A 23370-nucleotide genomic window follows, 5' to 3' on the forward strand; every position below is an offset into this window, starting at 1 on the left:
CATATTTCTCTCGACTCATTTTACGTTGCCTTTTAATTCTATGTATACGTAAGACGGTGCCATTATAGATTGAACGCGACAAAGTGGAGTGGGTAGTGCAGCGCATGCGTTAATTGCGCTAAATACTATAATGTTATTACCGCCATTAACGCGATAAATTTGATAGCCCTACTTTAAGCCAAATCTAAAGACTCTGGATGAGTGTAAGACATTTTGTCTGTAACGTCAAATACAATTAGAAAACGATTTAACTAAACTTAACTAAAAAAGTCTTTTTCGTTGTCTGTCATTTTGACTGACAGGGTCATAAAAATCCGGTCATAATCTATTTTTACCCGTCACTTAAATTTTTAAAATGATGATAATGACATTGTGGTGACCCTTTGTTTGGCATAATTCACCTTCCTTGTGTGTCCATTTGGCCGAGCGCGTTACAGGTGTAGGTTCAAGCGCCTACACCGGCTACGACAGTCACGTGACAGAGACACTTAAGAGCTGCGAGTCGAAATGCTCTCCCGTGAAATGCCTGTTTAAAAATGTTCCCGTTCTTACTTCTTGCGTTCGCTTATAAGTGCCCATTTAAAAAGGAAAAGCGATGGATGATACTACACACAGAGCGTATTATTAACAAATGTTAAAGTTGTATAATCATATAGCGAGAATAAGAAACGTCACTGAGGCCCCAGTAGGTAGGTAGCCTACCATATGTAGCATATGGAACAATGAAATTAACAGTTCACCTGCTGTGGCCTGAACGTAGTCTCACACTTTCCTCCTGGTGCGCATGGACTTGAATTGCGTGCCCGCTTGTGCAGTCCCTGTTTTTTCACCTCTTTTATCAACACCATCGTTGTTTTGGGGCTTTTTGAAGAAACTTCGGACACTCAGTTGCCTTGACATTTTTTCAGAGTAAGGCCAACGACGTCATGTATCAAAAGAGACAATAGCTAATTAATATGCTCACTCGCCACCCTGTGGTCTGGGGTGTGAATTGCAACCGGTCAAAATGACGGATGGACTTCAGTTTTTTCCGTCACCGTTTTAAAAAAATCGGTCAACGACGGAAAATATTCGGTTAATGCGACCCCTGATATATGTATGTATATATATATATATCAATAAAGGCATGTCGAATATTTTTTTGCCAATTCCGATACTTTAAAAATGACTCGATCGATCAGGACATCTTTAATGAAGACTCAAAGGGCACATAAATACTAACATCTGTTGTTGTTGTTTTTTTTTCAACCTTTGAGAGAGGAGTGGAATTGTGGTTAATAAACTCATTAGTATCAAATAAACACTATTCACATCTCCATGTATTTTAGCCTAGCACAAAACTTTAACAAAGTCAAACCCGCACTAAGCCGCACGGGATGCACAGTTGCAAACGCGGACACAATTTGTAGAGTTTTATCTTTTGTCTCTACTTTTTGCATAAAAACATTTACACGCAAGTCTTCCTCCCTAACACATACACACACTCATGCGCACGCACTCTAAGGGGCTCTCGTTGCATCACTGGTGAATTACCATGCCGTTCCACGTTATTAAACATGACATTCGGCCTAGATAATGGAGCCTTTCTTCTCAATTTGGAAGGCTAATCTTATTGCTTTGATTAGCAGCAGAATCATTTGCATTTCAAGGCATCCCTTCTTTTAATTCCTCCATCACAATCCACCCCTTTAGAGCTGTAGATAAAAGGAATCTATATGTATCTTTCTTGAGAATCTTTTCCTCTCTCTCTCTCTTGTCCCATCTTTTGTTCTTCTCAAACTCCTTGTTAATTTTGTTCACATTCTTGTCTTCTTCTCATCTCTTTGTCACCTTCGTTTTCTCCTCCACTTTATGCAAAGCTGTCGAACATCAAAGAGGAAAGTGAGAGTGAAGAGTACAGCATGACTTCATCAGTATGTGATTGGACATTTTGTAACAGCCTAGACATTTAAGTTACTGATTGCCTAGTGAGTAAAAAGTTTCAACTGTGAAGTACTTTTAAAGAGTAACTAAAGGGCCATAATGCTCACAAATGGTCTTTGTTCACTATTCAAGTGTAATATATGATTTGGTTTGACCTTGAAAGGATTAAGAGTATGATACAGCATAAGCCTTTTCAGTTACTGTTACTGTTCCACCGATGTTCTTGACTAGTTGCAGAATTATACGCTATTACTAAGTTTCAAAAATTACAAAATGGAAATAAAGTGAAGCGGAGCCTCTGAATCCTGCTGAAATGATAATGAATTCAAATGACATCATGAAAAACTGCTGTCAAGCATTCTGAAATAAACGCCCTGTGCCTGCACAACGAGGAACCTTAACAAGAAGTGAAATGATGAGAGATTTAATCATCTTCCCGGAGATTTTTTTGCAAATACCAACTTCACTATCATCACATTACCAGAGTTAATGTACATTATCTTATTGTGTTTAATAGGGCTGTCAAACGATTCAAATTTTTAATCCAGTTAATCACGGCTTAAAAATTAATTAATTGTAATTAATTGCAATTATAACCATCTCTAAAATATGCCATATTTTTCTGTAAATTATTGTTGGAATGGAAAGAGACACAAGACGGATATCTACATTGAACATACTGTACATTAGTTATGTATTTGTTTATTATAACAATAAATCCACAAGATGGCATTAACATTATTAACATTCTTTCTGTTAAAGAGATCCACGGATAGAAAGACTTGTAGCTCTTGAAAGATAAATGTTAGTACAAGTTATAGTAATTTTATATTAAAACCCCTGCCAGTGTATTCGTTGAGCTAAACGAAATGTTTGAATAGCGTTTGACCAAAGTCTGAGTAAGTTTAATGTGTATTTTGCGTAGCTATTTTAATTGGGAATGTCAGTTCTCTTTGCATTGAGCGCTTTTCTTTTTGTGATTTTTTTTTTTTTTTTTTGAGAGATAGGAATATTATTTTTGTTGTGCTTTCATAAATGATACTTATCTTTGTTGTGAAGGAGTTGCCGAAGCTTATGCCAATAAACGGCGCAGTCCAATGAACGCCTGTGTCCACTCGCCTTTCTCAGCCTCTTAGCTGTCAATGTGCAAAAAACGACGTCATTGTAATCTGTTTGAGGCAATGCATGAGCAGGTCATTCCGCACATGCGTTAAATGCGTAAAATATTGTAACTTGATTAATTGAAAAAACTAACACACGTTAACGTGATAAATTTAACAGCACTAGTGTTTATGTGTATAAATTGTTGACTACAGTTATCCACAGCCCTTTGACGTCATTTTAATGACTTTTTTAAAAATTATTATTAAAATCACATTTGTATGAATTATTTGAGTTAATGTTTTGTGACTTTCATTTTGCTTTCTTTTTCGGTGTCTTCAAAGTCTTTCCTAGTGCGCCTCATCAAGTCTCTTTATATTTACTTCTAATTCTGCTCTATAAAGCGCACTTGACCATACAGTGATGGCCAAAAGTATTGGCACCCCTGCAATTCTGTCAGATAATGCTCAGTTTCTCCCAGAAAATAACTGCATTTACAAATGCTTTGGTAGTAATATCTTCATTTATTTTGCTCGCAATGAGAAAAGACAAAGGATGATTTTTTTTTTTTTAAATCATTATCATTTTATACAAAACTCCATAAATGGGCCGGACAAAAGTATTGGCACCCTCAGCCTAATACTTAGTAGCACAACCTTTAGACAAAATAACTGCGAACAACCGCTTCCGGTATCCATCAATGAGTTTCTTACAATGCTCTGCTGGAATTTTAGACCATTCTTCTTTGGCCACCTTCTCCAGGTCTCTGAAATTTGAAGGGTGCCTTCTCCAAACTGCCATTTTCAGATCTCTCCACTGGTGTTCTATGGCAGTGTTTTTCAACCGGTGTGCCGCGGCCCACTAGTGTGCCGTGAGAGATTGTCAGGTGTGCCGCGAGAAATTATATCCAATATCGCTTTTTTTTTTTCTTTTTTTTTTTCAGGCGGAGTTGCAGAGGGAAGGAAGGACTAGGTAGAAGATTTCGGTTGTGTGTAAATGAGGGAGGTATTGCTCAAGTGGCGTTCAAGAACTGCTTGGATTTCTAGCCACCTTGAAGTCCGCGACAATGTGGAGCCCAGCACGTCTACTTTACGTCATTGGATTAGACTCGTCAAGTGTCGATATACACGAAAGTGTTCTTTCTATTTATCCATATGTGACGACTGTAAATCCTCCCCTGTGTTTTTATTCCAACACATTGTCGAGGACAGCAAGGTGGCCTATGGCTAGATAACAGAGCAGTTCTTGAATGTGACACGAGCAGCTATCCAACAGCGCCATGGTGCCAAACAAGCTTAAACGTCATCTCCAAATGAAACACCCGTCGAATCAAAACAAGGTGATGGACTCTTTTGTTCGCCTTTGTGAAAACACAGAGAAACAGGCAACTTTTTTGAGAAAAACTACAAAGGTAAATGAGAAAGCCCTCAGAGCCAGTTACCTTGTTGCTGAACTTGTTGCTAAATTCAAAAAGTCCCACACTGTGGCAGAGAAATTAATACTACCTTCTTGCAAAGTAGTTGTCAGCGAGATATTCGGCCTCTCCCTGGTGCAGCAAAAATGTTCTGCAGCCGTTTGACTGGCGTGATGCGAAAAATAAATGAATTAATCCGCAAAATCAGCTGAATCCTTAGTCCTTCTTGTACAACAGTACGGCTGGATAGTGAAGAGGACTCCTTTTACCGTACATGTCACAGCGCCCTCTTTTTTACCTCGAGACTGGAGCCGGAGACTGGAGCCGGAAGTCACTCATTTTCATGGCGCGAGATTCAAAAATTGAATATACTGGACTGTCTCAGAAAATTAGAATACACAATATTCTAATTTTTTGAGACAGTCCTGTGTATATATACAGGACTGTCTCAGGAAATTAGAATACACAATATTCTAATTTCCTGACTGTCTCAGGAAATTAGAATATTGTGTATTCTAATTTCCTGAGACAGTCCGCTATATATACACAGGACTGTCTCAAAAAATTTGAATATTGTGTATTCTAATTTTCTGAGACAGTCCAGTATAAAACGATCGCTTCCTAACACATCCATATCATTCAGGAGCATAAAACACTGCGTGAAATATGATATAAACATGCTTTTTGGTGTCATACGCACTTTAAGTATTTTCTGAATGCATTTTTAGTACGTTCTTCCTGTAGGCCTTTAAAGAACAAACAAGCTGATGGTAGTACTTAGGGTGTCAAATTCTCCATTGGTATAATGTTTCGCAGGTGTAGATATTTTGGCAGAACACTGGTTTGTTCTGCAGTTTTGCGAATGCGGCGTTGTGTGACCAAGGAAGATGCTCGGGGCTGGCGCGTGCAGGCTGTAAGCATTTCATTGTGAACTCACTGGGGCCACCTGATGTTCTCGAAGGTTCTGAGACCCTGCTATCAAAACCATCGATTTTTGCGGGGGGAGTGTTGTTCAGAGGCTATGTTTCTGAGCCATAAAGCAGGATGGAGACGAAGAACAACGGAGTTGTAAATCCAGAGATACGTGAGATGGTCTGGTGCTGCCAGAGTTGTTTCCAGAGAGACTCCTGAGTGAATGCTGCCATGACTAGTCTGTGAATAATCTTTGGTTTTAGGTCCCCATTATCTGTCACTATGGATCCCAGATACACAAATTTCTTGACAGGCTCTACGATGTCACTACCAACGAATGGGAGGTGGATCTGGTCCATCACGGACGTATATGAACTTGGTTTTAGTCCAGCTCAGTTGGAAGCCGAGCTGTGCTGTCTCCTCACTGTAAATTCCCATAGGATGTGTTTTTATTCTTATCAGGATTTCAATCAAAATACCTGTGTTTGTAGCCAATGTGATTTTTACATATGGCGGAAAACACAGACAAGACAGGAAAAGCAGTTTCTGCTCTTGCACTCCTAATTGAAAGAAACTGCTGTATTTTAAGCCAAAACAACTGTTGTGTTTGATAGAACAACATTTTTATATGCTGCCATAGCAGATTCATGGCGTATTAAGCCCCTGAACTATTTTAAATTTTTCCATTTTACCCTGAAAACCCCCGTTTACAGACGTCGCGCAACCGCTTTTGTTTCAACCCAGTCATAAAACGAAGGTAGTTAATTATATTTATTGTTCAAAATGTCTGTCGTTTTTAGCTTAGAATCATTAATTGATGTCTCATATTTTGTTTTTTGTTTTTTTTAAATCGCCTTTAAAAAATGTTTCACTCACATTTTAAACTTTTAAACAAATTATGTCACAATGAAAAAAATGGCGTCTGTAAAAAAGTCACGGATATCTACCTCACAACTATCGCTTAATTGTATTTTTTTGTGTTACTGTCATGTTTTCTCTGATATGTGAGATGATAAATAATCGATCCAAACAAAAAAAATTTGAGAAAATTTTTTTTAAAGGGTAAATATATGAAAAAGAAACTCTCGACCACTCCTTCATGTCTACGATTTCTGCATCACGACCCTTGTTATATTACCATGTTTCACCCATAAAATCCCCCCAAAATCCGGCTGTGGCCATTCATAGATGTGTCTTGACACTCAGTGATTTTTGGATTGAAACAAAGTACGTACGCAATTAAAGATGGGTCCGATCACGTCATTTTCAAAGTATCAGAATCGGCAAAAAAATATTGGACATGCCTTTTTTTAATATATATACTGTATATATTTTATTTAAATCGTTTTCTAATTGTATTTAACATTACAGACAAAATGTCTTACACTCATCCAGAGTAGTTTTGGCTTAAAGTAGGGCTATCAAATTTATTGCGTTAACGGCGGTAATTTATTTTTCTTAATTAATCACGTTAAATAATTATTGCATGCGCTGCACGACCCACTCACGCGTTGTCGCGTTCAATCTATAAAGGTGCCGTTTTACCTATATATAGATCAAAAAGGAAGTTTATAATGGGTAGAGAGAAGTTTGACAGCCTTTGGAGTCTATTTTTATTTGGCCAAAGCCTTACAACCCCCCTCTCATCAGTTAGAAATAACGTGAGAGGCAATGTAGGGAAGAAAGGTTGTAGTTGATCATTTTCTTAACACCCTGCATTATTTCCCAACGCAGAGAAGATATATCAATTGGTGCCACTACGCTGAGTCATGGTTGCACTTCCCATCACGCATTTGGGCAGATCAGTTAAATGGCTACAGTATCATTTACTGAAAGCTCAACAAATACACTATATGGCAATATTTAGTCACAATATACAAAGTCACATTTATCCTTTAAGAATTACAAGTCTTTCTATCAGTGGATCCCTCTCACAGAAAGAATGTTAATAATGTAAATGCCATCTTGAGGATTTATTGTCATAATAAACAAATACAGTACTTATGTACTGTACGTTGAATGTATATATTCGTCCGAGTTTTATTCATTTTTTTCTTAATGCATTGCCAAAATATATATGATCGGGAAAAATTATCGGGAATGATTGGAATTGAATCGGGAGCAAAAAAGCAATCGTATCGGGAAATACCGGGATCGGCAGATACTCAAACTAAAACGATCGGGATCGGATCGGGAACAAAAAAACATGATCGGAGCAACCCTATACGCAATAATATATCGTTAAAGTCATGGCGTCTGTAATTCTGCTCTCGCATGGGGTTTTGTTGTTTAAAAAACTTTTTTTTTTTTATAAAATGCCCTCCTGTTCAAAAATTTTCTTCCCCCAGAAAATAGAAATTTGAAGCTTTCCAATGATGTATCACACATTTATATCGGACAATTTTGTAAGTTGGCTAAATTGGGGGTCTCGGAGCGGAACTTCAAGTCACCTGAGTGTTTTCCGCCATATATAAATAAAGATTTCTAATGTGGAAAGCTGCAGACATTCCCAGATGTTTTTCTGTGAAAGCCTGACCAGACCCTGAACTGTCCCATCAGTCAGATAGGACATATACAGTCCAAACCATTGTAACTCACATTCGTATACCGTTGCAGTGTTATTGCTAAGTCCTCCGAGTATATGACTACATTTTCCGCTCTGAGACCCCCGATTTTGCCAAATTTCAAAATTGTCCGATATGCATGTGTGATACATCATTGGAAAGCATAAAATCTCAATTTTCTGGGGGAATTTTTTTTTTCAACAGCAGGGCATTTGAGAAAAAAAATCTTTTTTTAAACAGCAAAACCCTAACTGGAGGTGACAGCACGCGAGAACAGAATCAAAGAGGCCATGATTTTAACGCGATATTATCATGTACTTACCTTGTTTCGATCCAAAAACTCCATGTAGCATGTATCACCGAGTGTCAAGACACAGCTGTGAATGGCCACAGCTGGATTTTGGGGGGATTTTATGGGTGAAACATGGTAATATAACAAGGTTCGCGATGCAGAAATCGCAGACATCAAGGAGTGGTCAAGATTTTGATTCTCATTTATTTACCCTTTTAAATGTTTTTTTTTCTTCAATTTTTCTTTGTTTGTATCGATTATTTATCATCTAAAATATTGGGGGAAATGCGAAAGTAACAAAAAAAATACAATTAAGCGATAGTTATGAGGTAGATATCTGTGACTTTTTTCCCGCACCAATTTTTTCATTGTGACGTAATTTGTTTAAAAGTTTAAAATATGGGAGTGAATAGTTTTTTAAAGTCATTTTTTAAACTAAATATTACAAATCAATTTATGATTCTAAGCTAAAAATGACAGACATTTCGAATAATAAATACGATTACTTACCTTCTTTTTATGGCTAGGTTGGAACAAAAGGGGTTGCGCGACGTCTGTGAACGGGGGTTTCCAGGGTAAAACGGATAAATTAAAAATAGTTTGGGGGCTTATTGCGCCATGAATCTGCTATGGCAGCATATAGACATTGTTTTAACAAACACAACAGTTATTTTGGCTTAACGTAATCGTTATAAAACCTTAAACCATCACCATCAATAAACAACTACATTCTTCACAGTCAGGTGCAAGAAGGTCATTGGTCTAAAAGACCACTGTCATGACCTAAAGAGCACCAGAACATTCTTCTCTTCTTGGAAAAATTCAGTTGGATGGTCTTTTTTGTGTATAAATCTGCTTGTGTGCACTTTAGCGCGCTCACTTCCTGCGTGAGTATGTGAGATCAGAAAAGCCAGAGAAATAAAGATAGTGGGTGTCTTTTATAGGATGTTACCCAACGTGATGTTTTATGTATCAATAAAGAGTGCTTCAAGGCCACACTGACTTTTCATGCTTTAGAAACACTCTCGTTGGTCTTTGAAATGGCTGCATTGTGAGAAACGGAATCTGAATGCTGCAGCAAGCGTTTTTACACATTCATCTTTTTTCCATACATGAAAGCTTAAGAGGCTTTAAGTGAAAAAGTCACCTTTTTTGCCATTAGCGTTTAAAGCATTTTCCATCAATCTATTTTCTTTACAATTTATAAAGTGCTGTAGGGAGTAGGAGATCATCACAACTGACTCTGGACTGGTTGTCAGTCAACATATTCAGAGCTATCAAAAATAAAATGTTTGCTAATGGATTTTAAGAGTTCTAAAGTTTTCAGAATTGTTGGCAGACAGTTAAATTTGATTTAGAAAAAAATGAGAAAAAACTCTTACGCAAATTAATTTTTAAGTTATATGCAATTAAATATTGTACACGTTAGAAATTACAATAGAATAATCAAGGTTTGAGTAATCTACATTTTATGCATTTTTCATTAAAAAGATGAGCAAACTATTTCAAATCACCCATATTTTAAAACAAAGACAGTTATTTCTAATCACCGCTTGCGACAATAGGCTGTTGGAAGAGAGTTCATTGACCTGGAGGTGAGCCAACAGCTCGTTCTGCTGTCAGCATTTTCCTCCATAAATGCTGCCTCTCGTCATGATTCTTGGCGGGGATTGGGAGACGTTGACAGGTGGATCGTATATAAGGAGAGAGGCTTCTTGGGCTTGGTACCTTGCTTTCCCCTCAGCTTGCCTCGACACCTCCTCTCGCAATACCACCAAGATGGCCTTCGCTGGACGATGGGAAACTGAAACCCAGGAGGGTTATGATGAGTTTTGCAAGCTGCTCGGTAAAGTTGGATTCACATTTACAGCCATCTCAAATGTCAAACCTGGGTGCTTACCACCTTTCTCCCTGGTTCCTTTTCCAGGCATCCCTGCTGATATCATTGAAAAGGGCCGTGACTACAAACTCATCACAGAGGTGACCCAAGATGGTAACAACTTCACCTGGACTCAGATCTACCCCACAAACGCCAAGGTTAGCAACAAATTCACAATTGACAAGGAAAGCGACATGGAGACCATTGGAGGAAAGAAGTTCAAGGTGAGATGGTAAAGGCTTCTTTTATGGTCATTGGAAGTATTCAATAAGTATATGGGGCATGTTTTCAGGCCACTGTGCATATGGAGGGAGGCAAGCTGAGTGTCACCTTTCCCAACTACCACCACACCTCTGAGATCAGCGGAGGAAAACTCATTGAGGTGCCAACACACATTTTAGCCTATGAAATAGATGTCAACCTTGAAACCAAACAATCGAACAAAAAAAATTAGCTCCCAATTCTTGAGTGTATCAAAGGTGAGTAAACCCCTCGCATTTCTGCAGATATTTAAGTACCATATTGGCCCGAATATAAGACGGCCCTGATTATAAGACGGCCCCCTTTTTTTCAAGACTCAAGTTTGAAAAAAGACTTTTTGAATACCAAATTAATTTTTATACAGAAAATAATTACAGTACATCTGAAACAAATGATTTTAACAATATATTTGAGAGAAAAAGCATGTTATTTTGCCTCATTCAAATCTTAATATCTGAACATTTAAATATGTAAACTAAAGTGCAATCACATTCGTAAATGAATGGCTTCTGGTTTTTGAAATGTAAATAAACCAATCTATTGTGATAAAACAACAAAATTGCAATAACTGCATTAACCATCAAAGTTAGGTCTAACTGTAGCTGTAGTCTTGAAACAAATCTGAATAAGGAAAAACATTGCAATAAAATAATGCAAACTGGTTAAACTTGAGAGTAGCTGAGATCTGTCATGAGAGAACATTACTCCTCAAGTTCAGCATTCGCTTCAATGATATCTGGCGCCATCTAGTGTCGTGAATGGGTATAATGTCCAGACCTCGAATATAAAACAACTCCCACTTTTTTAGTCTTATTTCATTTAGGGCTGTCAAAATTATCGCGTTAATGGGCAGTAATTAATTTTTTAAATTAATCACGTTAAAATATTTGACGCAATTAACGCACATGCCCCGCTCAAACATTAAAAATGACAGCAGTGTCATGGCCACTTGTTACTTGTGTTTTTTGTCTCCCTCTGCTGGCGCTTTGGTGCGACTGATTTTATGGGTTTAAGCGCCATGAAAATTGTGTAATTTTTGACATCAACAATGGCGAGCTACCAGTTTATTTTTTGATTGAAAATGTTACAAATTTTATTCAAACGAAAACACTGAGGGGTTTTAATATAAAATTTCTATAACTTGTACTAACATTTATCTTTTAAGAACTAAAAGTCTTTCTATCCATGGATCGCTTTAACAGAATGCTAATGCCATCTTGTTGATTTATTGTTATAATAAACAAATACAGTACTTATGTGTAGTATGTTGAATGTATATATCGGTCTTTTGTCTTATCTTTCCATCCCAACAACAATTTACAGAAAAATATGGCATATTTTATAGATGGTTTGAATTGCGATTAATTACGATTAATTAATTTTTAAGCTGTGATTAACTCGATTAAAAATTTTAATCGCTTGACAATTTCAATGCAAAAAACACTGTCTTATATTCGGGCCAATACGGTATATCTTTTCATGGGACAACACTGACAAAATGACACTTTGACACAATGAAAAGTAGTCCGTATACAGCTTATATAATAGAAATAACTCAAAATATAGTCATTGATATCTAAACCCCTGGCAACAAAAGTGAGTACACCCCTTAGAAACTACGTACATCCCTAAATGTCCAAATTGAATACTGCTTGTCATTTTCCCTCCAAAATGTCATGTGACTCGTTACAGGAGTGCTGTCAGCATTGCTGTACAGATTGAAGAGGTGGGGGGGTCAGCCTGTTAGTTAGACGGTACACATGAAGGCCGCAAACAGTTTGCTAAAGACATGTCAACAAAGCACATGGTTTATTAGGACCATGTCCTATGAGACGGGCGAGCTTCCTTGTGTACAGTCTTCAGAAGAGGCTTCCTCCTGGGGTGACAGCCATGCACACCAATTTGATATCCAAACCCCTGGCAACAAAAGTGAGTACACCGCATGGGAACTACGTACATCCCTAAATGTCCAAATTGAGTAATGCTTGTCATTTTCCCTCCATAATGCCATGTGACTTGTTACAGAAGTGACAGCCATGTACACCAATTTGATGTAGAGTGCGGCGTATGGTCTGAGCACTAACAGGCTGACCCCCCTAACTCTTCAATCTCTGCAGCAATGCTGACAGCACTCCTTTAACAAGTCATATGACATTTTGGAGGGAAAATGACAAGCAGTACTCAATTTTGGCATTTATGGATGTACGTGGTTTCTAAGGGGTGTACTCACTTTTGTTGCCAGGGGGTTTAGATATTAATGGCTATATTTTGAGTTATTTTGAGGGGAAAATAAATTAACTCTATTATATAAGCGGCACACAGACTACTTTTCATTGCGTCAAAGTGTCATTTTTCTCAGTGTTGTCCATGAAAAGATATATTTAATATCTGCAGAAATGCAAAGGGTGTATTCACTTTTGTGATACACTGTATATTATATAGGAATCATATAGTGTTTTAAATATTTTCCTCCCATGTAACTAAATTAACAAAATTAAAAAATAGATTTAAGGGTTAATGATTTAGAGCAGGAGTGGGCAAAGGGCTACAAAGGCTTGGTTCATACTACAGGTCTTAATGCACAATTCCGATTGTTTGTCCTTTATCTGGGATTTTTGGGGTTCAGACTTCTTTTGTCCATTTAGCCCGTTCGAGTGTTACACATGCGCACTAACTCGCAGTCCGACACGCAATGAGCAAACTGACCCGCATGAGCAGAAGCATCAAAACAAATGACTACACATGCTGGCTGACATCATTCCAGGGTGATCACATTTTTATGTCCAAATAGAGGACAAAAATAACAGACATTAATAATCCCAGTTTAGTCTTATATTCAAAGTGTATACAGATTGATAGAGCGTGCATGACGCGCACATATAAACCTTATGTGTGTGCGTCAGTTTGCCCCAACTCGGCCATATAAGCAATACTGAAATGTTGCTCATTTGGCGCACAGAAAGAAAACCGAGCATTATCAGACTTATCCTTTTCTTCATTTTATTTTTTTATGACTTTGGTCAAGCTCCCTTCTGCGTATAAGCCGAGTTCAAGCTAGGCGCCAACGCTAATGCACAGCTACATCGTTGCTGTCCTGCCTGCCGCTCTTGCTCTTTGCTGACGTAATTGCTACACGAATTCCGATTTGGGAGACTTGACAGTTTAGACAACCGCCACATTCTGGAAAAATTCTGGATCGGATTTAAACCACATATGAAAGTGACCCAGATTGGATTTTAAATGGTCCACTTCTATGCGATTTGTCCCATTCAGACTGTCAAGTTAATGCTTCACTCGAGTCGGAAAAGCACGAAAAAATTGGATTTGTGCATTAAGACCTACGGTCTGAACCTCGCCAAAGAGACACAGTGAGTGTAGGTTTTCATGCCACATGATCAAGAGTTTATGCACTGGGATTTTGTAATGGCAAATCTTGGGTAGACCCCATCTCTAATCCATACATATACACCCACTGGTATAGAAAATTAGTGGACTGTTGTTTCAAATGCAAGCCTTGGGCTTGGTGGGCCGTTGATGGGGTCCCCAGATGCATGTCCATCTGGGTAACAAATACTTTTGCTTCCTCTAGATCTCAACTGCTGGGTCTGTCATGCTGAAGAGAACTAGCAAGAAGCTTTAACTACATAATGGTCTTTGGTATAGTAACGATGGAGACTTCAGAGCTACAACTACTGCAATAAAGGAAGTTTGACATTCTCATGAATTTGGTTGTGCTTTTGCTTGTCCTTGAGTTTTTTCAAACATGATATGATAGAGAAGCATGAAAAACTTGGTCATACCCAGGGTTTCCAAACTTTTTTATGCAAATGTGATGTATTAGATAGTAGGTACAGTGGGGCAAATAAGTATTTAGTCAACCACTAATTGTGCAAGTTCTCCCACTTGAAAATATTAGCGAGGCCTGTAATTGTCAACATGGGTAAACCTCAACCATGAGAGACAGAATGTGGGAAAAAAAAGAAAAAAAACAGAAAATCACATTGTTTGATTTTTAAAGAAACCAAAAGTTCATCTCAATACTTTGTTATGTACCCTTTGTTGGCAATAACGGAGCCCAAACGTTTTCTGTAACTTTTTCACAAGCTTTTCACACACTGTTGCTGGTATTTTGACCCATTCCTCCATGCAGATCTCCTCTAGAGCAGTGATGTTTTGGGGCTGCCGTTGGGCAACACGGACTTTCAACTCCCTCCACAGATTTTCTATGGGGTTGAGATCTGGAGACTGGCTAGGCCACTCCAGGACCTTGAAATGCTTCTTACAAAGTCACTCCTTTGTTGCCCTGGCTGTGTGTTTGGGATAATTGTCATGCTGAAAGACCCAGCCACATCTCATCTTCAATGCCCTTGCTGATGGAAGGAGATTTTCACTCAAAATCTCTCCATACATGGCCACATTCATTCTTTCCTTTACACAGATCAGTCGTCCTGGTCCCTATGCAGAAAAACAGCCCCAAAGCATGACGTTTCCACCCCCATGCTTCACAGTGGGTATGGTGCAATTCAGTATTCTTTTTCCTCCAAACACGAGAACCTGTGTTTCTACCAAAAAGTTCTTTTTTTGGTTTTAACTGACCATAACACATTCTCCCAGTCCTCTTTTGGATCATCCAAATGCTCTCTAGCGAACCGCAGATGGGCCTGGACGTGTACTTTCTCCAGCAGGGGGACACTCTGGCAGTGCAGGATTTGAGTCCCTGGCGGCGCATTGTGTTACTGATAGTAGCCTTTGCTACTGTGGTCCCCCCGTGTGGTTCTGGGATTTTTGCTCACCGTTCTTGCTATCATTTTGAAGCCACGGGGTGAGGAGGGAGTTGAAAGTCCGTGTTGCCCAACGATAGCCCCAAAACATCACTGCTCTAGGGGAGATATGCATGGAGGAATGGGCCAAAATACCAGCAACAGTGTGTGAAAAGCTTGTGAAGAGTTACAGAAAACGTTTGGGCTCCGTTATTGCCAACAAAGGGTACATAAAAAAGTATTGAGATGAACTTTTGGTATTGACCAAACACTTATTTTCCACCATGATTTGCAAATAAATTCTTTAAAAATCAAACAATGTGATTTTCTGCTTTCTGTTTTTTCCACATTCTGTCTCTCATGTTTAAGGTTTACCCATGTTGACAATTGCAGGCCTCTCTAATATTTTCAAGTGGGAGAACTTGCACAATTAGTGGTTGACTAAATACTTATTTACCCCACTGTATATCAATGCCTTCTTAAAATAACCACATAATATTTTTTTTACACATTTTTTAGCATGTATGAACAATTTCAATAGTTTTTGTTGAAAAACGACACAAGCATCTTTTTAAAGAGGGTGACAATATAGGTACAGTACATGTATTGTTCATACAGGTATGTACTTTTTTGCCTTTTAAAGCAACACTGGGTAATTTTTCAACATTTATAAAATATTTTCATAATATTTGTGATGATATTTTGACTGAAAAGTGGTTTAATGACACCTCTATTATATCTTGAGGGGGTCTGTATCACTTTCACCGGCACTAATTAACTTTGAGGAGGGTGGCAGGAACCCTGCCACACAAAAAAACTACAAATATGCTGACTGCTTTACGGCATACGTCCCATTCCCCATTCATTATAAAGAAGGAAGTCAATGCGGATGGTTTCGCGCGAAATCTGGAAAGACAGCAGAGTAACAAAAGAGACAAAAAAAGTTTTGTCTGAGGAGGAAAACAGATAAAAAGACACTCAAGAATAAACACTGGCCCCGCTTTCACTCGCTAGCGTGACGTCCCCATCACAACCGAACTGGTCAGCGCTGTCGAGTTCCTGTGGGTAGCGGGTGCGCCACACGAGGCCACATGGTTTATAACCGTACTATCCTATTGTTTAGTCACACCTGGATTAATTACCTCATTCTATTCATCCTTCACACAGCCGCTGGGAACAGAAATGTCATTTAATCTATCTACAGGCGACCGGTTATTTCAGGATTTTACGACACTATGCGCTCATGCGCTGGTCCTCATGGGAAATTTAGTCTTCCTTAAGGCAAAACCCTGCAACTTTTGTCCACCAGCATAGCAAAATCGACCAAAACTGAAAAGTTACAGAGTGTTGCTTTAAATTGGTAGCCAAGTCCCAAGGTAACACTGGTTAAGTAATTAACAGACTGTTAAAACCACATTTCCACAGAACAGAACAGTAAATGTCGGATGGCATACTCTAAAAATGTCATGTGTTTCCAACACCAAAGGTTTACGATGACCATTGAAGGTTTACTGCCAGTCCAAATGTCTATACATATTAGGGCCATTTAAAGAATAATTCAAGGCAAGGCGAGGCAGCGCAAATTTATTTATATAGCACAATTCAACACAAGGGAATTCAAAGTGCTTTACATCACATGAAGATCATCACATTAATTCCATAGAATGAAAAACAAAGACAATCGAAACAGGAAATAAAATTATACATAAAAATTTTCCTTTAATCACAAATAGAATAAGAAAAAAAATAAAGATAAAAAATACTAATAATAATAATAATTGAAATCAGCAATGGAGATAAAGCACAAGAGGAATAGAAAGCAAATAGATTGAAATATAGAGATATTTATGGATATGCTGTGTTAAACAAGCGGGTTTTTAGCCCTGATTTAAAGGAGCTAACAGTTTGAACATATTTCAGACCTTCAGGTAACTTGTTCCAGAGGTGAGGAGCATAATAACTAAATGCCTTCTCCCCCTGCTTGGTTCTTGTTCTTGGAACATACAGGAGACCGGTTCCAGACAACCTTAGGAATCTAGATGTTTCATAGGAATCTAACAAATCAAGAATGTATTTTGGTCCAAGGCCATTAAGTGTTTTGTAAACGAGCAGTAATATTTTATAGTCTATCCTTTGACTCACTGGAAGCCAGTGTAACGATTTCAAAACCGGTGTAATGTGGTCCAGTTTCCTTGTATTTGCAAGGCTTCTGGCTGCAGCATTCTGTTCTAGCTGCAGCTTCCTGACTGATTTTTTATCAAGACCTGTAACTATACCGTTGCAATAGTCCAATCTGTTGAAAATGAATGCATGCATAGGTTTTTTCATATCTTGTTGAGTCAGAAGCCCCTTAATTTTGGCTATATGTTTTAGGTGGTAGTAAGCAGATTTAGTGACAGACTTTAAATGGCTATCAAATTTTAGGTCTGGATCAATAATTACGCCAAGATTTCTCACTTGATTTGTAGCTGTAAGTGACATTGTGCTAAGGTGCCTGCTTATCTTTGACCTTTCCTTTTTTGGGCCAAAAATGTTCACTTCTGTCTTCTCCACATTTAATTGGAGAAAATTCTGGCACATCCATTCATTGATTTGATGAATGCGTTTACTCAGGGAGACTAAGGGACTATAATCATGTGGGGACACAGAAATGTAGAGTTGTGTGTCATCTGCATAGGTGTGATAGGAGATGTCATACTGTTCCATAATCTTAGCTAGGGGAAGCATATAGATGTTAAATAAGAGTGGTCCATGAATTGACCCTTGAGGGACGCCACACGTGAATTATGTTCGTTCTGACTAATGGTTTTCCGATTGACACAAAGAAATCCCTATCATGTATATAAGATGTAACCCACTGAAGAACAGTGTCAGTAAGCCCTACCCACTGTTCCAATCTGATGAGTATTATTGTTTAGACCAGGGGTGTCCAAACTTTTTGCAAAGGGGGCAAGATTAGGTGTGGTAAAAATTGTGGGGGGCCGACTTTGGCTGACGTTCTTTACGTAGAACAATATATTTAAGCAAATTTTAGCAAGCCATTCAGTGTGTCACATTTGCTTTATTTTTTTTTTAATTAATAATTTCAACAATCTCGCAATTAGCCTTTGTGGCGTTCTCTTTCGATTTTGTGAAATACTGCTGCTGTAAAATTAAACTAGCTTCAATTTCTCGCTAGGTACCTTCCCTGTAATCTTGTCGTAAATGTCAGCATGTCTTGTTTGGTAATATCGCCTCACATTAAACTCTTTAAAAACAGCGACTGTTTCTTTGCAAATGAAGCAGACGCAGTTGTTGCGTATTTTAATGAAGAAATAGTGCAATTTCCATCTATCCTTGAGGCGTCGGCCGTCGCAGTCAACTTTTTTGTTGTTGTTGTTGATTGTTGCCATTTTAAAAAATTGGAGGTATAGGGTCACATGGGGTAATGTTGCTTGAAGGGCTGCTGCCTTTTAGTAGGGAAATGAGGATCAGCATTTAATGTGTAAGCTACTTCATAAGCTGGTAGCAGTACTGCTGACCAATTTATTAAGTCTGTGTGCGGGCCAGACGTTATTGATCTTATGACAGAGGCTGGGGGCCAGATGAAATTTGACCACGGGCCGCATTTGGCCCCCGGGCCGCACTTTGGACATGTCTGGTTTAGACCCTACTCACCTACGTCACAAAATGACGTGTCGCTGTATCCGGCCGCCATATTGTCCGTCATTTTTTAGCCCTATTCTCAATGGTTTCAATTAGTCGTGCAATTCATAGAGCAATCCATGGTCGCCCCGGTGTTATCTGACGCTGTAAACTCATTGGATGCGTTGCATAAAAGGCGTTATGTGGAAAAGCTTCAGTTTATCCATTCGCCAGATCCATATTTGGTGCCTAAATCGATGTTTTTCGACCCGCTGTATTCGCCGTCTCTGCCTGACATCTGCTACCCTGATATTTCCAACTATCTTGTCCACACAAAATCAGCCTATTCTCACGAAAGTTTGAAAAACTTTAAGAGCTTGGAGGCTTATAAATACTTCGTTGCTGGTTGGGTGAAACAGGTCCTCGTCCACGAAAATTCGGCAGGAATCTATCTTGTGCTCGGGAAGGTGAGTTACGAAATTTTCAATTCAAAATCTTTTGTTCTTGCTAACATCCACTGTCAAGTCTAATGTATTTCATGTCATTTGTCAATGGAGCTAGGGCTTTTAATGTTTATATGGTTTAGCGATAGCACTCTCACTACATACATATATAATATGTAATAAATATGAAGTGCGATAGCAATACTCCAGATTGTCCCTAGTTGAATTTATTTTTTGGCTTTTGACTTCAATAGTGAAATTGTAAATTAATTGTATGACAACTGTCTTATTATCCCCTTATAATTATATATTTTCAGGTAGTTCATTCACAACGTCTGAGTGTATGTTGTCGGCGATTAGCCTAGCAATTATCTTAATTGTGGTTGTCAGCCCAAAACCCTCTAAATATATATTAAATGCATCTTACCAGATATAAAATGACTACTACATAATCTGTGGTAATCGTTTGGAGCCCAGTTTTCTCGGCGAATTGCAGCAGCCCATCTCGCTCTCCTCTCCGGGTCTCTCGGAATCCGGTAGAACTTCAAGTCTCTCCGTCTATCTTCTCTGTTATTGCAACCGACCGCCACACACGCCTTCACCATTTTGATTATTAATGTTAACGAGCAGAAAAACACACCATAATAGGAGGAATTTACGTAGCGGTAATGCAAGAGTGACAAGTTGACGGACAATATGGCGCGGGGGCGTGGTTGTGACGTCATGTGAGTAGGGTCTATAAAAGGCTACATTTGGCTGACGTATGTGAAAAGTTGGATTGCGCATGCACCGTACTAGATTGCGGAAGTCAATTGAAAGAAAGTCACGGGTGGATGCATGAGCGTGTGTCTAATTGGGTGTTTGTTCAGTGCTGTGCGTAAATGCAAAGTGTGTATCACAAGCAGCATTCATATTTACGTAGACAAATAGTTATGATTACCTTTTGTTGTTGTTCTGATAGTTTGTTCGATTGTTTTGCGTGGTAGTCCGTTAGCCTGTCGCTATGCTGCGATTCTAAACCAGCGTCAAGTTGCGGCTTAGCGCACCGGAGGTTGAGTGAATCCGCCTTCACAATAAGTGCGCGAAACCGGAAGTGCTCTGTTAGAGCGTAGAAAATAGTTAAAGCTTAACTGCAAATATTCCACCTACATGTTTAAATTAGGGCTCTCAAACGATTAAAATTTTTAATCGAGTTAATTACAGCTTAAAAATTAATTAATCGTAATTTATCGCAATTAATTGCAATTCAAACCATCTATAAAATATGCCATTTTTTTCTGTAAATTATATATATATATTCTGTAAAATAATTTGTTGGAATGGAAAGATAAGACACAAGATGGATATATACATTCAACATACGGTACATAAAGACTGTAGTGGGCATTTCACTCTACTGTCATTTAAATCTGTCTATGCTGTCCTCACTCCGAAGCGTCTACTTTTTCCAAAGCTAGACAGCTAGTGAACGACGCCTTAATAATTAGACTTCTTCCTTTTTCATCTGATTTATTAATAAAATGGCCTCAAACCATTGTCCTCTTTAGACCGTCGTAAAACTACAAAAAGTACACAGGCATTGCATTAGCAACAACGTTAGCTTAGCACACTATACAGGTTCACTAAACATAAACAAAAAGCGTCTCATACAAAAAATATAACATTTCGCTTACTAACATAATATGTACATTCTTTACAACAACCATACTTACGGACAAATCTTGTCCAAGGATCATATAAGCACAACATCATCAGCCCGAGACGTCGTACAGCCATAATGAACTGGCAAGAAAATAATAAACCATGTCGCAAAGTGACCACAAGAGTTCGCTTTTGGACAGCAAAAAAATGCCTTGCTGTAAAACTTACCAAAAGGCAGAATACTTTCTGAGCGGGACATGTGCGTTAATTGCGTCAAATATTTTAACGTGATTAATTTAAAAAATTAATTACCGCGCGTTAACGCGATAATTTTGACAGCCCTAGTTTAAATGTAATGGTTTGAATTTAAGCAATGTATATTTATGTATTTGTTTCTTTGTCTTTTGTACAGATAAACCACACACACATACACACCAAAACCTACTCAAGCACACAACCATTTCCACATCTACATGGACAGTTGGGATGAATGGACTGTTTAAAGGTCATTCAAGAGGATTTGTATTAATGAAAAGGAAGAAATCTAGCCACCTGTCCCAGTGCCATTATTGCCTCTACTTTGAGCCGGCCTTAGGTGGTGTTTGGCCAACACACTGACGTGAACACAGCTAAAAACAACATGAATCAGCGAGAATCCAGTTCTCTCCACTACAAGTACGTTGTGATCAACCATGTCGAATGCACCGCTGAGATCCAATAGTAGCAGAACAGATGATTTGCCTGCATCGGTCGTCCGACGAATATCATTTAGGACTTAAGCATGGTCTCGGTGCTGTGTTTTGGCCAAAATCCAGACTGTAATGAGTTAAAAAGATTGTTTTTGAAGTGCAATTTTTACATACGGCCCCTTTAAAGTTTACAAAAAAATTACATACTAAAATGAAAAGAAATCTGTCAGCTAATCGGACCTGCAATGCCAATGAATATAACTGTTTTTATTTATGTTCACATCTTTTGCAGATCAAACTTTTTCACTACTTGGCTTTCCTCTACAGGTTTTCCTTTTCATGTCTGCATGGCTGTTTCACCAGTCCGTCTTGTTTACTCTTAAAAAAAAAACATACATGCCTATTTGAAGACTTTCTTGCATCATCTCATAAACCTTTCTTTTTCGACGTACCTTTACTTGTTTGCTCTCTTGTCCTGTCATTTTCGGTACTGATTTCTTCTTCTCTGTGTCTTTAGCTCGAGAGCCATGTTTTTTTCTCTGGCTTCCAGCCAACCAAACAATCAGTTAATTAACCAGCTCAGCCCTGGATCATTGTGGAAGCTCTCAGAGGAGCCCTGGAGAGGCTCTCCTTTTCCCAAGTTCCAAATTTACAGCTTCATTAAGTGGACTGGCATTAGGAGCAAATTTTAAATAACATTGCCATACTAAAGACACTGTGTCCATTTTGTGTCAATGTGTGCGTGTATGTGCATGATGTTGGCCTTGAGAGCTGGTGGCTCAATACCTCCCTGATGAAAACAAAATATCTTTTTTATTTATTTATTCTTTTGCTGTTGAGATGGCCACTGCTCAGCTGTAATAATAAGGGGTTCTCTCTTGCCATCACAAATGCAATCACGATCCGGCACTCCTGGAAAAGTAGGGTTGGAAGGCAATGAGCAAGGTATCATTTGAGCATGTTTGCGTAGCTCAGTGCTGGCGCAATCATTCCGCAATATTGCTTCCTTTGTCCTCACAGACAAACAGGCCTAATTGGCTATTTCCCAATCTACTGTTCATGATTGGCCATTCTACCGTTTTCTGATTTTCTGATTGGTCTCCATTTTCAATTGCCACACAAGGAGAGAAAATTACTTGTTCACACCCCTTCACAGTTTGGTCTAAGGGCAGACACAACCCAAAGCTGAAATGTTAAAAAGGAAAAAAAAAAAGCTAAACATAAAACTCAACAATATACTCAAAATGTGAGACATGTTTACAATTTCAAAGTCTGGGGAACAATATTGGAAAGACCTAGTGTTCCAATATAACAGTATCAAAGAGGACAATGCAACTTTTACGGAAGTACAATTGGAAGACGTAGGTGTGGAATAGACTGAATCTTTCAAATTCATCAAACATCTTTTAAATAAGCTCTAACAGACAGAGGGTTTAATTCATTAGTGAATGCTGGACATGGTTTTACTCTGCATCCACGTTCTGCACATTCAAACAAGCACTAGTGTGCTACGACAGCCTAAAACGTGTGGCAATCAGCGTGCATGCTCTCTCCTGGCTAACTTCTAAACTACAGTTAAATTTAATTCCACAATAAGCAATGATACAAAAATGAATTTAAAAAAAAACTCTCAAAAAATCAGTCTCTGAGGATCAATGCGTATATATTCCTGGAATAAATTTCATTGTGATCTGTCTAACAACAACAACTAGATGAGTGGAAATCTGAAGGCCTGTAAAAATGCTTAGTAGCAGCAAATTTTCCTTTCACCACCCACAGTATGTTAGTGAATCAGAATTCACTAAGAGGGACAAATATACATATTTATCTTCAAATTTCTCCATGTTTCCACCCATTCCAATTTCAT

The 23370-nt window shown here is 38.4% G+C and overlaps 1 protein-coding gene and 1 long non-coding RNA gene across 2 annotated transcripts; one reads left to right on the forward strand and one right to left on the reverse strand.

Annotated features, from left to right (window-relative positions):
• Nucleotides 1-9857: 9857 nt before the first annotated feature.
• LOC130930166 (uncharacterized) lies at nt 9858-20953 on the reverse strand. Its single transcript, XR_009067003.1, has 3 exons — nt 20886-20953; nt 10095-10142; nt 9858-10010 (listed from the first exon to the last, which is right to left on the reverse strand). It is a non-coding gene; the product is annotated as an uncharacterized LOC130930166 (long non-coding RNA).
• LOC130930164 (gastrotropin-like) lies at nt 9950-14066 on the forward strand. Its single transcript, XM_057857928.1, has 4 exons — nt 9950-10052; nt 10134-10309; nt 10378-10467; nt 13936-14066. The coding sequence occupies exons 1-4, from the start codon at nt 9986-9988 to the stop codon at nt 13984-13986; spliced, it is 384 nt and encodes a 127-aa protein (XP_057713911.1). The 5' UTR covers nt 9950-9985; the 3' UTR covers nt 13987-14066.
• Nucleotides 20954-23370: the final 2417 nt, after the last annotated feature.

Source organism: Corythoichthys intestinalis, chromosome 14 (assembly GCF_030265065.1).
Source record: "Corythoichthys intestinalis isolate RoL2023-P3 chromosome 14, ASM3026506v1, whole genome shotgun sequence".
Classification (NCBI taxonomy): Eukaryota; Metazoa; Chordata; class Actinopteri; order Syngnathiformes; family Syngnathidae; genus Corythoichthys; species Corythoichthys intestinalis.

Coding starts and splice junctions, on each gene's coding strand:
- LOC130930164 (XM_057857928.1), top strand. CDS start 9,986: ATGGCCTTCGCTGGACGATGGGAAACTGAAACCCAGGAGGGTTATGAT. Junction 10,053..10,133: donor TGAGTTTTGCAAGCTGCTCG/GTAAAGTTGGAT, acceptor TTCCTTTTCCAG/GCATCCCTGCTGATATCATT. Junction 10,468..13,935: donor GCGGAGGAAAACTCATTGAG/GTGCCAACACAC, acceptor TGCTTCCTCTAG/ATCTCAACTGCTGGGTCTGT.